We start from the raw sequence: 13700 nt of genomic DNA, 5'->3' as shown, positions 1-13700 counted from the left end.
GTAAGTGTGAAAAGGGGTTTAGCATAAAAGTCTGAAAGTAACCAAATACGGAACTTCTATCCTGTATTATTATTGTTTTAGACACCACTGATGAGATCGCATTGCACAATCTGATTCTGTGTTGTTTTGCCATCTCCTCTTCCTGTTGTTTTCCTTTTGCTGTTGCTCTGTTTTTGTGAGCATCAGCAGAAAACATTCCCTGGGGGGATGCTGGATAAAAGGAAGAAAGGAAGAAGAAAAAAAAATGCTTAATTAGGACTGTTACCTCCAGCCTTTTCACGCTGATGGAGTCGACCTTTCAAGTGACTTCTTTGAGACATATGGTCAAACTGGGAGGTGTGAAAGGAGGAAAGGTCATCACAAGGGAGACCGGGCTACAACACTCAAGTCTCTTCTGAAGTGAAATGCAAGAGGAAATAATACCGTTTAGATTATGTTTCATGAATACCAGAAATGTGAGCTACATGGGAACCCACCCTTTCGGTCCTCGCTCAGATATTGAATATTGCTGACTAGGGGGTAAGTTAGCCAATTAATGAATAATAAATGGGGCTGGAATGCAACATTCTCATATCCTTTATAGGTCAGAGTGTGCTGAGCCAGGGCTGCTGGTACCGCTGGGCATCATGGTTAGATATTAAAGCATGGCGATCTCTATACTACTGTACCTCAGAGCCATGTCAGCTGCTGCTCCACCCACACTACACGCAACATTAACGGCGCGCTGAGAGGGCAAAAATAAAAGTTCTTTTTCTCTCCTGTTTCTGCAACTTCTCCTTCCCATCTCTTGCACAGTGCCTTCTTTTTATCGCAGCTCGTTAATCTTCACTCGATCATCCATCCCTTATTTTGTGCACTGCGTAAAGGCAGCCGTTTTTGAAGTCTCAAACAACATCCTGTTAGTTTTAGCTCATATCTTATTGTGCTAAGCAGGATTGCGGGAGCTGATGACGGAGTAACAATGCACACTCCACGGCCGCAAACAATAACAACAACAATGGGGGCAATTACAGACCGATGCTTCACAACCTCCACTTCATTCTCCGTTATCTTCATTATTCAGCTCCTCTTGAATCAGCTATTAAAGGTAATTAAGCGATTCATCAAGTCAGTTTCAATTACTGGGAGCTTGACAGCCGCAGATTACAATCAGTAGGGGTGAGAGGAGAGAGTGAGAGAAGGAGGCCTCAAAAACTGGAAGAAAAAATGAGACAAGAGGGAATGAAAATGGACAAAAAGGAGCAGACGATCGGGTACACTGAGATGAGCAGGAAGCTTGTTCGGGTGTCAGGAGGTTCTGTATCCACATGATGGTGGAGCAACAGGCTGTTCCGTCACCAGCTGGAGATCTTTGACCCTGCACCAACTACACTATTATTACTCTCTCATGTACAGGAAGAGGTCTAAATGTTGCAGCTCACAACGAATAAGAGCGCTAATGGCAATCACACTACAGATAGGAATACATTTTCTGCCTGACATATAGTCACTCGTAATAAAGCTCACATGTACTGTAGGATCATAAATGTTCTGCCCTAATTTATGACAACCAGTTACCAGCTCATTTTCAAAATCAGGTGCGTGTTAGTGCTTAGAGCACTCCAGGATGTGCGACCATTAGGCCGGTCAAAGGACAACTTCAATTTATGTTTGGCTGATTAACCCCACTCTCTGCTTGCACACTTTTACAAATTGGGTTAAAGAATAATTCATGTGGGAGGAACTATTATGCCTCTTACTTGTCCATTAGAGTCAGGTTTACTACTGTCTTGATGGCTATCATAAGTCACCCAGCGTAGGTTGGAACTGTAGGACTAATTGCAGGAGAATTGGCCATACCATTCTTCTCATGGGGTATTGAAAATCCAAAAGGACACATTTATCCCAAAGGTTCATTTTCATCATTATATTAGCCGACTCTGCAAGGTTACCTTGCTAATAATGTCATTCACGCAGGATTTGGCAGCAAGACATTGGATTGTAAAAGGGGACAATATTTACATTTTAAGTCTAAATCAAAATTGATAACATATATTTAATCTCGTTTTTTATTTTATTTATCTTCACAGCACTTTTCATTTCAAGACGTGATTAAGTCCAAGCCGGTGTGAAGGTGAGAGCAGAGCAGATTAATGTGAAGAGATTTCCCATGAGTATATTTTTATGCTGACCGTGTGCGTTACATGTTTGCATTCTATCATTGTATAACTTCCCTGGGCTCTAACATGCACCATCTTCCTCCCTGCACTCCACTCCGTTACATAACCTACTGGGCACTACTGTAGAACATAATGCAACCCTTAAACACTGTATCTAAAAACAACTTTACATAAAATAGTGATGATACAGTAACATTCTGCTGGCCTCTGCCTAAAAGTAACAAAAACACTCAGGTCTCACTTACCATATATATATAATTGAAAACAACAGGGAGTAAACAGCTCATTAAAATGCAGACAAACAAAAGGACGGTAGCCTGCAGCACAGTGGAAACACTAGCAAGAAATGGACGCTCTCATACTGTATCCCCAAAACAATAAAAGGGCAGGCAGGACCCCTTTCACACTCTGTCTTCTAGGGTCGGGTCAAATGCAGTAAAAATAACTTTTCTCTGAGGATGTGCTGAAACACAGGTTCATGCCGGGCACTAATCTTATCATTGTGCTCTAGAGAAATGTCAGGATGACATGCTTACACTTGATACTGTACATGTTGTGAGTGGTTTTCCATTAGAGGGGAAGACATGATACCTCGAGCCGTGTCAAAGGGATTGCAGTATTTTGGGCGATTGGTGCTGCATTGGCAGATTAATACATGCATATTACTTTGCATCATTCTACACCTTTTGTCTTGTTTCTCATGTTTCCACTTGAATCTTTGTATCTGAACTTGAGCAACCTCAATCCATTTGTTTTAGTTTTTATTATGAAACATTTTTGGATCTGAATTTGTGAACATTGAAAAAATATATACCGTAATTTCCGGACTATAAGCCGCAACTTTTCCCCCATTTTTCGACCCTGCGGCTTATATAACGGTGCGACTTATCTATGGATTTTTACACCTATCGGCCACTAGGGGAACTCCTAAATCTATGGAATATTACAGGTTACAGTCCACCGGATGCCGCCAAAGAGCGCGAAAAGTAGCAAAAAGTAAAAGTGGAACCGCGAGTGGTACGAGAGACAGACGGACATTAGAGAGACACAATCATTATGGAAAAAAAACGTAGAAATGCATATGATGCAGCTTTTAAGTTAAAGGCAATAAATCTGGCAGTAAACGGAGGAAATAGAGCTGCTGCACGTACTCTTGGCATCGATGAGGCAATGGTGAGACGTTGGAGACGCCAGCGGGAAGAACTGTCTCAATGCAAAAAGTTAAAAAAAGAGCTTTCAGAGGTAACAAAAGCCGATGGCCCGAACTTGAAGACTTTCTTGAAGATTGGGTGAACACACAGAGAACAGACGGCCGTGGTGTTTCCACCGTGCAGATCCGACTGAAAGCCAAAACAGTCGCCACCGAAATGAAAATTGAACATTTTAGAGGTGGACCATCCTGGTGTTTCCAATTTATGAGGCGAAAGGGACTGTCCATCAGGGCGCAGACGACTGTGTGTCAGCAACTCCCTCCCGACTACCAGGAAAAAATAACAAACTTCGGCGAATTCACACAAAGAATGATAAAGGAATATTCCATCGGACCGGACCAGATCATAAATATGGATGAAGTGCCTTTGACGTTTGACCTGCCTCTCACTAGGACTGTTAACAAGAAAGGTGAGTCGTCCATCACGTTGAGAACCACTGGCCACGAGAGAACGAATTTCACTTGTGTTCTTGGCTGCACAGCATCTGGATTAAAGCTTCCGCCAATGGTGATTTTTAAGCGGATTACAATGCCAAAAGAAAAGATCCCAAACGGCATATCCTTTAAAGTCAACAAGAAAGGGTGGATGCTGGAAAGCGTAATGAAGGAGTGGCTGAATGAGTGCTACGTCAAGCGCCCTGGAGGATACTTTCGCAAAGAAAAAGCTTTGCTTGTTTTGGACAGCATGAGGGCCCATATAACGGATTCAGTTAAAGCAGCCATCAAGAGCACAAACTCCATTCCAGTTGTGATTCCTGGGGGCACAACGAAACATCTGCAGCCACTCGACATCAGTGTCAACCGTGCGTTCAAAGTGGCACTACGCGCTCAGTGGGAGGCGTGGATGACTAGTGGCGACAAATCCTTCACCAAAACTGGGCGCATGCGAAAGGCAACTTTCGCTCAAGTTTGCGAGTGGATCCTGACAGCGTGGAGGAGTGTTAAAACATCCACGATCACCAACGGGTTCCGAAAGGCTGGAATGCTGCGTGGTGAAGAGGAGGACGCCGCCACAGCTGAGGCATTTCAGAGGCTGTTCGATTCCGACAGTGATGAAGAGGAGTTTGTTGGCTTTGAGAGCGACACCGAAAGAGAGAGGAGAGTGGCTGACGAAGCCACCCTGAGCCTGTTCGTTTCGGACACTGAAGATGAGGACTTTGGTGGTTTTAGTACGCAGGAAGAAGATGAGAATTAATGAATCCCCTCTGTGCACGAACGTAATATACCGGTATGTTATATGTTATGTTATGTTATGTTATACCGTATGTTAATAAAATATTTTAAAAACCTGCGGCTTATAATCCAGTGCGGTTTATATATGTACAAATTAGTCAATTTAGCATCTGCGGTTTATAGTCCAGTGCGACTTATAGTCCGAAAATTACGGTATTCAAATTCACCTATTGATATTGTAAATCAAGAATTGTTTTATTTTAGGTGAATTAACAACAAATCCAAAAAACAGCCGCTCCAGTAAGGAACCCCAATCTTCCCGACTGGGGGATCCCGAGGCGTTCCCAGGCCAGTGAGGAGATATAATCTCTCCATGAGTCCTGAGTCTTCCCCGGGGTCTCCTCCCAGCAGGACGTGCCTGGAACACCTCCCTAGGGAGGTGGCCAGGTGGCATCCTTACTAGATGCCCGAACCGCCTCAACTGGCTCCTTTCAACGCAAAGGAGCAGCGGCTCTACTCTGAGTCTCTCAGAGATGGCTGAGCTTCTCACCCTATCTCTAAGGGAGACGCCACCCGCCTGAGAAAACACATTTCGGCCGCTTGTACCCGCGATCTCGTTCTTAATTAAGATATATGGTTGTCATAATAAAACATGTTCATGCTATGAATTCAACGGTGTTTCAATTTCAATATTTAACGGCTGTTAAAATTAAAATACTTACTTCCATAACAACTGGCAGTAACCATTACTTTCATTTTGAGATAATGATAGTGATGTATTCAGTATTCAGTATGTTCAAATGTTGCTATAGAAAGCGAGATGATGATCTACCAGGAGCATATGGAAGACGCTGGCTTTACAGTTAAAGTCTTTTTTTATTTGAGTTAGTATTTTGCATACATACCCAGGTTGGAGGAGGCCCTTCCCTCTGCGGCCCTGTCCTTCAAACCCTCCGCTATAGACAGCTGGTGTTCATGGTACTGCTTGGCCCTCTCCAAGTCCTGCATGCAGCGAGCAGCATGACCCAGTCCCGCGTAGGCTCTCATCTCAATGGACTTTTCCTCCAGTTCCTGGGCGAGCTCCAGAACGTGAGTATGGTAGGACATGGCCTTGTCAAAGTTACGGTGGTAGTGGTAGGCACTGCCCAGGTTACTATAGGCCCGAGCTTCCTCTCGTTTATTTTCTAGGGCCTTGGCGATGCCCAGGTGCTGCTCGTGGCATTGCACAGCATTGTCAAAGTCTCCCATGGCGATGTAGACGGCCCCCATGTTTCCAAGCTCGCGAGCCTCAGACAGCTGATCCTTGGACTGCTTAGCTAGCAGGACACACTGCTTGTGGCTGGCGAGGGCGTTCGGATAGTCCCCAATGGCTGTATAAACATGGCCCAAGCTGCTCAGCGCCATTGAAGCAGCCTATGGATGAAGAGAGACAGCAAGTAAGAAAAACAGCAAGGTAATAAATTGCAAATTTAAAAAATCTCAAATAGCCCCATTAATTATACCCACGTTCCATCAACAGAGAGTAATTGTTGCCTTTGCGTCACAGAATCCCCCCCCACACTTAAACGTCCCTTTAGCCAGAAATAGTGTACTTCTCAAATGGAAAATAATTATAAGAAAATAAATCTCTCAGAGGGCTTACTGCTCAGAGACCAAACAACAAGCACAATCTGATTTGATTCAGTCTCTGCTAAGCAAGAGGGGGGGTAAAGTGTGCAGATCAGCGCAGCAGCAGGCTTGTTTTAAAGCTGCCAGTTTGCCCACTGCAATCACGCTTCATGGCGTGTCACCACCAAAGGAACAAAGACACTGCTAATCAGGAGGGAGAAGAGAGCGGCTTTAGCTTCCCGGCGGAGCTGCGGGGGGCCAACTGACTGACTGACTCACTACTAACGAGACAGCTCAAGCTAAGAACAGTATTCTGCATATTCTCATCTTCCATTTTGTCACGCAGTGTCCACCTGCGAAAACACTCAACACTAGCTTACAACTGCAAAAGAAAGGAGAGGTGAGGCACCAGAATGGAGAGGTTTGTCAAAGGGCAGTCTTGACCCTCCATGTGACACATTCACTGCCGGCTTATTAACTGTTTACACAGAGGGTAAACAGCTGGGATTGGGGTCAGTTGTTTTTGTGTGAACAGATGTTCAATTTATCACGCAGGGCCAGCAAATAAAGCATCTCCTTCCGGAGGTCCCACTCTGCATCCTCCAGCGAGGAAGGGTGTTGGATGCAGGCCAGCAGAGAGGACGGACAGCCTGACAGTGAAGGCCACGGTGCTGCCCACTTTTGACCTGGTTCATCTTGGGGGCATTTACAGCCAGATGACTCGAAAGTCAAAAGCCTACGGTGAAGGATGGACTCCTCAATGTGGTTTCAGCTGTAAGGTGGTTATGAGAGTTGTTTTCATGGCCATATGTTGCAAAACTGGCCGGTGATACTTTGGGCTTTAGAGGAGCCACAAGCTCCGCCATCTTAAATGAGCACATTTACATATATATTATCTCACATATGCATCAAGATGTAATGGAGATATTGTCACTTTGCTCTAACGCCACATCAATTCACAGAAGACTCCTTTTTTTTTTTTTTTTTTTTTTTTTAATAAATCGTTGATACATTCTTTTTCTAAACACACACACACATATATACACCCCACCTACCTATCTTTCCTTCATTTCACATAGCTGCTGATGCCTGGAACCAATTACCTGCTGACATAAGGACTTCCAGCAGTTTGCTCAAGTTTAAAGACTCGACAAGGCATTATACAGGCCCAGGGAGGCAATTACCCTCCGTCACAACTGTTGCTGTTTCATGTTCCCAGATAGCCTATCTAGGGCTGCTCAATTACATGTGCCTTTTGAAGCTTCGCTCCATCTCTCCGACTCAAACTTACACTTTTTTCAGCCGAAAAAAACTGAGAGGATTCTTCATCTCGGTCTGTATTCAACCAAATGTAGTGGGAGACACTGGGAGAGAAAGCGAGAGGGCAATTTTTCTCCAGTTGAGATGAGTTGCTCTTGTGATCAGTGTCCCTCTAAAGTGAGACTGCAACGCTGCATTTTCTCCTCAGATGGAAGCTAAAGATAATGAGGAGCCAGCCTTGCTAGTCACAGAGAATGCACTGTGTTTGGCTCAGGGACAGACACTGGGACCATATCTCTCTCACTTCTGACTGCGGCGCTCTCCCACCACTGCTATTTCTGACTTCCCACCAGTATCACAAAATAACATTCTGTCTTGGAGAAAAATAATTGCCCGAAATACATAATTTTTTGCCAAATTGACTTCATTCTAATTTGATTCCATTTCTTTTCTGTACTTATCTTTCCTCCCTCCCTGTTTTTGCTCTTTCTCTCTCTCTCTCTCTCTCTCTCTCTCTCTCTCCCCCCCCCCCCCCCACACACTTCTCTCAATCTGTCTGCAGAGTCAGATCCGACTGTTTTTACAGAGTCCAACCCTTCTCCGGATGTGTGCTGATTTGATTAATCCTAGCGCCATGCTTTATAAACTGTTGATAAAGCGCTGGCTCTTATCAGCAAACACATTTTGCACCAAGGGTCTCCTAATGAAAGGTAAACCAGTTCTGCCTGGGAGAGACGAGAAGGGGAGAAGGGAGGCAGCAGGGGAGAGCTGAGATGACATGTTAATCAGAAATGCTTGGCTCCAACAACATTATTCCATTTCTTTCCTCTGACAAGGACAGTGGTTTAGGATTCCTCGCCGACTCTCCTCTGTCAACCTCCTCCACTAAGTGTGTTTATGTTCTGCAGCACATCAGAGAAATGGCTGCTTTCATAGCACATGCTAGGGGTAATGCATTGTACTTAGCATAATTAGCCCCTTATGTCATGCAGCCGAGCTGCTCTTGATGGCTGGGCTTGGTGCAAGATCTGTTACCCTGAGCCCCTGGTGTGTTTTATTTCATACTCTGGAACAGAGAGTTCTGCCCACCACTCCACTGCTGTGTTGAGCTATGTGGTTATGCCTCGCCTTGCAGCTGTGTGAATTTGCCTTTGAAAATCCTCCTTATTTTTACTTTGGACCTACGAGCTCTGATGTACTCCAAACAACCAAGGATATCAAACACAGGCTGGCAGAGCGTACGGGACAAGCAGGGTTGTAATGGAGATGTAAATAGTTGGAAGAAGCTCATAAGCAGGTGTGGAATCTCCTCGTCAGTGGACAGAAAGAGGCAAACAAAGCGAACATCCACTGCGCTGACATCAACCCCTTACATAGAAACATATTTGTCTGTTGCTTCTTTGATTGCATTTGCGAGCTACAGTCCATTAGAGGCACATTACTCCTCTGACATGGTTTTACCAAACAGACAACACCAAGGTACAACCTGGTGAATCACAATGTTAGTAGATAACATTTGTATTATTATACACGGACATATAAAACAATGTCTGACGTTCACATGGAGTTGAGATCATTCCAGAGTACTCAAAAGGTGTATTTCTGAACTAAAAAGGAAGAGTGAGCATGTAGAGAGAGAGGCAGGCTAGGAAGGTGTAAGGTGTTAAAGAGCCCACAGTTTGCCCTCTGTCCAAACGCCTTCCTGCAGGAGGGCAGGGCAGACACTACTTCAGTAAAGTGCTGTTAATGGGATTATATGGCAGGAGGAGAGGAGTCACTAGTCACAAGAGGGGATCGAGAACAGGTTTCATCCCATTACCACAGAGGTGGGAACAACTCTGTCTCTCACTGTACAAATACAGATGTTAGCCTGGAAAAAAGCATGTCTTGCACAAATGCACTAACTGCTTCCACTGGAATAAAGAAACATGATATTACCTTTCCATATAAGGCCTTAATTGCCATGGTTAAAAAGACAAATCTTCACATTAAAATTCCCAGAATTATTACATTTAATTAATTAATTAATTAATTAATTAATTAATTGCTTAGTCAATAACAGAACATATTTCTATAAATGCAGATTGCAACTTCACAAGGAAGGGACGATGACAAGATGACATCGTCATATTCTTGTTTTGTCAGAACAACCCTAAATAATTTCACTTTATTGTAGTATAACACAGAGAAACGCAGCACACCAGCCTATGTTTGTCGATTCTTGCTTGATAATCGACTAAAGCAATTAATAAAATCTATTGCATCTTTTCTGATCCTTGACTAATTCATTAAAAGTGGCTGAATTGATCAAATGTGTGTCCAAAAGCTACACGGAGTAAGTATTGAGAGCACACTGCTGTTTAATGATAGGGATCAGAGAAACAAACAAGCCACTGTGATACCAATCACTTCAAAAAGATGACTTGCGTGACCAAAACAAAAAAAATAACTCTAGCCCTCCATAGACACTACACACACAGACACACACACACAGTCCATGTATTCAATCGCACACACACACACACACACACACACACACACACACACACACACACACACACACACACGCACACAAACAAACAGCTGTCTAATTAAAAGGCAGTGCAGAAGGAAGGTGAGGAGGACCATGCACCAGTGTTTCCCTTAACGAGCTGGGCTCAGGCAGCAACAGGAGCTGGCTGGCAGGGAACAGAACTACACTCTGGAGGGAGCGGGGGTGTGGGGGAGAGCAGGGTTGGAGGGGGTGGGCAGATAAAAGGCTACGGGAGAGTATGTGTTTGAAGGATGAGAGAAGAGAATGCTGGAGACATTCCCGGGGCGAGGATGTCTTTAGATCTGAATTCACCTGCGGAGATGCATTTTGACAAAAAAGGAAACATCTCAACTGTAATAAACTGAGAGACGGAACAGACCCGTCAGAGAGGCTCTCAAAGAAGCTTGAAAGAGGCTTTCCAGAGAGACATGTTCTTGTGTGTGTGTGTGTGTATGGGCCAAGAAACATGTATGTGCATGTGCGCATAAATGAGAGAGAAAAGGGGGGAGTATAGAGGAAGCAGAGGAGGCATGCTGGTGATGTCTGCCTCCAGGCTGGGGGCAGGGATGGATTTGATAAAATATTCAGCTGGTTTTATGGTTGTATACTCCATTCTCTTCCCTCGCTCTGTGTTTGAGCACAGATATGGATCCTATGGGAGCCACCATTAGATCAGCCAAATGACTGCCTCTCTGCCATATCAAAACCTTCTGCTTTTTTAACCAGGCAAATGCTGTGCTCTGCCAAGTGAGGGCAGATACAGCTGCGGTTGATTGCTCTCTTTCATACACACACGTACAGACACACACACACACACACACACACACACACACACACACTGTACGCAGAGAGGGATTCAGCAGTCCACTGTGGCTGATAAGCGCGACACAGGCAAAGTTAAATTCAACTTTGCTTCTTTTAGAGCCAAATTGCAGAGCCCTTTCTCTTTACCTTTCCAAGTTTTGAAATGATATTCATGAAAGTCATAGCTCTGTTGTTTCCAGAATCACAAATCAATGCAAACCAAGCAGTGTCTTCAGTCCTCAGTCGTTGTTATTTTGGAAACCCTACATATGAAAAGGCTCTTTTGTTTCTGAAGAAAACAAACACATACAGTTACCTGGCTGTTAACCAATTCCCCTAATTACACTTTAGAGCTAATCTGATGTATTAAGAGTGACGACGTACCAGTGGAGCCACTTGTTTCTCTATGACCTGTGTGACCTCCAGCTTGTAGATAAATGACGCCAGAGGGCCTGAAGCTTGATAATTCCTTTAGCCTTCACAGGACATGTTCACAAAGGATTGATTGTCACTAAAGGTCAAGCTACGGGTAAGGGCACTCGTGATAGCTACTACGCTGTCTGTCATACTGTCTGCTGCTCAGATGGTCACACACTCACACATCCACACATACTGTACAGTCAGGAACAAGCACATAAACACACTAACACTCGTGCAGCATAACAAGAAGCCAACTAAAGATACAGACAAGCTGCAGTGCAGGCAACACTTAAGCTAGTGAAAAAGCCATTTTTTTTGTCCTAGCTGTGGGTAGTCTGTGCAGTGGTGCCAGGCAAATGGTGGATCATTTGCGGTTACTCCAGAGACCCAGTATACGTTCTCTCACACATCCTTACTCAGAGACACAAAGTTATACACAAATATAGCAAATGTATCCCAGAGCTTTGTGGCTTTTGTCTGTGTGTGTGGCCACATTTTTGCATTTGCTTGTATTTGCGCTTTTACACTTGAGCATCAATGCGTGTGTGTTTGTTTGAGGCTATATTGTGAGAGTTGGTGGCAGCCAAGAGGAAGAAACACAAGAGGCACTGAATACAATTGGATCTGACAGTCTCCATTGGTGTTAGTGGAACATTTGACTGTTCCCTTCAAGTGGTGTGGGGGGGGGGGGGGGGGGTTTGATATTTCCAGCGTCCTCTCTCTCTGACAATATGCTAGACAAAACAAGGTTTACAGAAATGGTCAAATGTTAAGTGAGGGAAAGAGAGCGAGGGAGGCACTGTAACTGAACTGGAACTTGGCTGCACCTTTCCAGCCCTCACGGTCCCTACCTCAGTCCCAGCACCTGTCCCCTGTGACAGGATGTCGGCATTGTTAAAATGCACAAACAGCCCTCCCGCCTTCTGATATAAACACATGAATCTTAAGTCTGGTTGAGGAGGAAATTGAAGAGGTGGCACACCGGGGAAGCGGGGCACTGTGAATGAATCTTAATGTATTCTAAATCAGAGCAAAGCCTTGAAGGGCTGCTGTTTATTTCTGTACTGAAGTCAAATCTCCACGGGCATGGCTGTGTGATGCCTGCTGTTGCAGGGAATCAATTCTTGTGAGACCTTGTGGTGACAGAAGAGGAAATCACAGCGGTGTTTGAAAGTCATTGCAGGAGGGGTTTGAGGTAAACATCAAGGTTTGCCACTTTGCAAGGCCTCAAGCTAGGGACTAAGCAGACACAGACACATAATGCTGTGAAGAGTGGATAACTCCTTCCTTATAAAAAGAAAAACACTAATAGGGGTTAGTAGCAGTGAATGGATTACTGCAACTCATTGTTATCAGGTTGTCCCAAAAAGTCGCTTAAGACTCTTCAGTTGATTCAAAATGCAGCGGCACGTGTATTGACTAGAACAAGGAAACGGGATCATATTACTCCTGTATTAGCTGCTCTGCACTGGCTCCCGGTAAAATACAGAATAGAATTCAAAATCCTTCTCCTGACTTACAAATCAATTAAAGGTCAGGCTCCAGCATATCTTAAAGATCTCATAGTACCTTATAAACCAACTAGAGCATTACGCTCCCAGACTGCAGGGTTACTTGTGGTTCCTAGAGTCTCTAAGAGTACAATGGGAGCCAGAGCCTTCAGCTATCAAGCTCCTCTCCAGTGGAACCAGCTTCCAGTTTGTGTTCGGGAGGTAGACACACTCTCCACATTTAAGAGTAGGCTAAAGACTTTCCTTTTTGATAAAGCTTATAGTTAGGGCTGGCTCAGGTTTGCCCTGGATCAGCCCCTAGTTATGCTGCTATAGGCTTAGACTGCCGGGGGACACCTCCCTGCTCTCTTCCTTCTCTCCCTCTCTCTTCTTCTCCCTCTCTATCTGTATGCATTTATGTAAATGTATGTTACTAACTCATCATCCGGGGTATCATCCCCGGAGTGTCTGTCTCTCATGTGGCAGGTTGCCACTGATAAAGTTTACGTCAGGATCATGAATCGTGACAGCGCCTGCTGACCTGGTCCTGCTGGACACCGGGAAGCCTTATTGACATTTTCCTGGATTCATCCAAACTTTCTATTTCTTTTTTTTCCAACACAACATAATTTCTGTCAAATGTTGTATTTGTACTATGTTGTTTATCCTGTACACACGACATCTATTGCACGTCTGTCCGTCCTGGGAGAGGGATCCCTCCTCAGTTGCTCTCCCTGAGGTTTCTTCCATTTTTTCCCTTTTAATTTTGGGGTTTCTTTTAGGAAGTTTTTCCTTGTGCGATGTGAGGGTCTAAGGACAGAGGATGTCGTAACCTGTACAAGTCTGTAAAGCACACTGAGACAAATGTATAATTTGTGATATTGGGCTATACAAATAAATTTGATTTGATTTGATTTGATTTGATTTGATTTGAATGTGATGGTGCCGAATGTGATCAGAAATGACTGTTCTGATCCAAATCAAAGCAGAAATCTTTTGAGCCACTGGAAGAAAATAATAATCTTAAAGTCGATCCATTATAA

The 13700-nt window shown here is 44.2% G+C and overlaps 1 protein-coding gene across 2 annotated transcripts in view; it reads right to left on the bottom strand.

Moving 5' to 3' along the window:
* The window catches only part of LOC115013387 (tetratricopeptide repeat protein 28-like), a 213335-nt gene that overhangs the window by 31065 nt on the left and 168570 nt on the right, over window positions 1-13700 (bottom strand). For both annotated transcript variants that reach the window (XM_029439656.1, XM_029439657.1), the window contains exon 6: window positions 5448-5955. In XM_029439656.1, coding sequence (XP_029295516.1) covers window positions 5448-5955 — 508 coding nt within the window. The remainder of the gene's footprint in view (window positions 1-5447; window positions 5956-13700) is intronic.

Source organism: Cottoperca gobio, chromosome 9 (assembly GCF_900634415.1).
Source record: "Cottoperca gobio chromosome 9, fCotGob3.1, whole genome shotgun sequence".
Lineage (NCBI taxonomy): Eukaryota > Metazoa > Chordata > Actinopteri > Perciformes > Bovichtidae > Cottoperca > Cottoperca gobio.
Note: the sequence above shows the minus strand (reverse complement) of the source record. Positions and strands in the feature narration are given on the sequence as shown.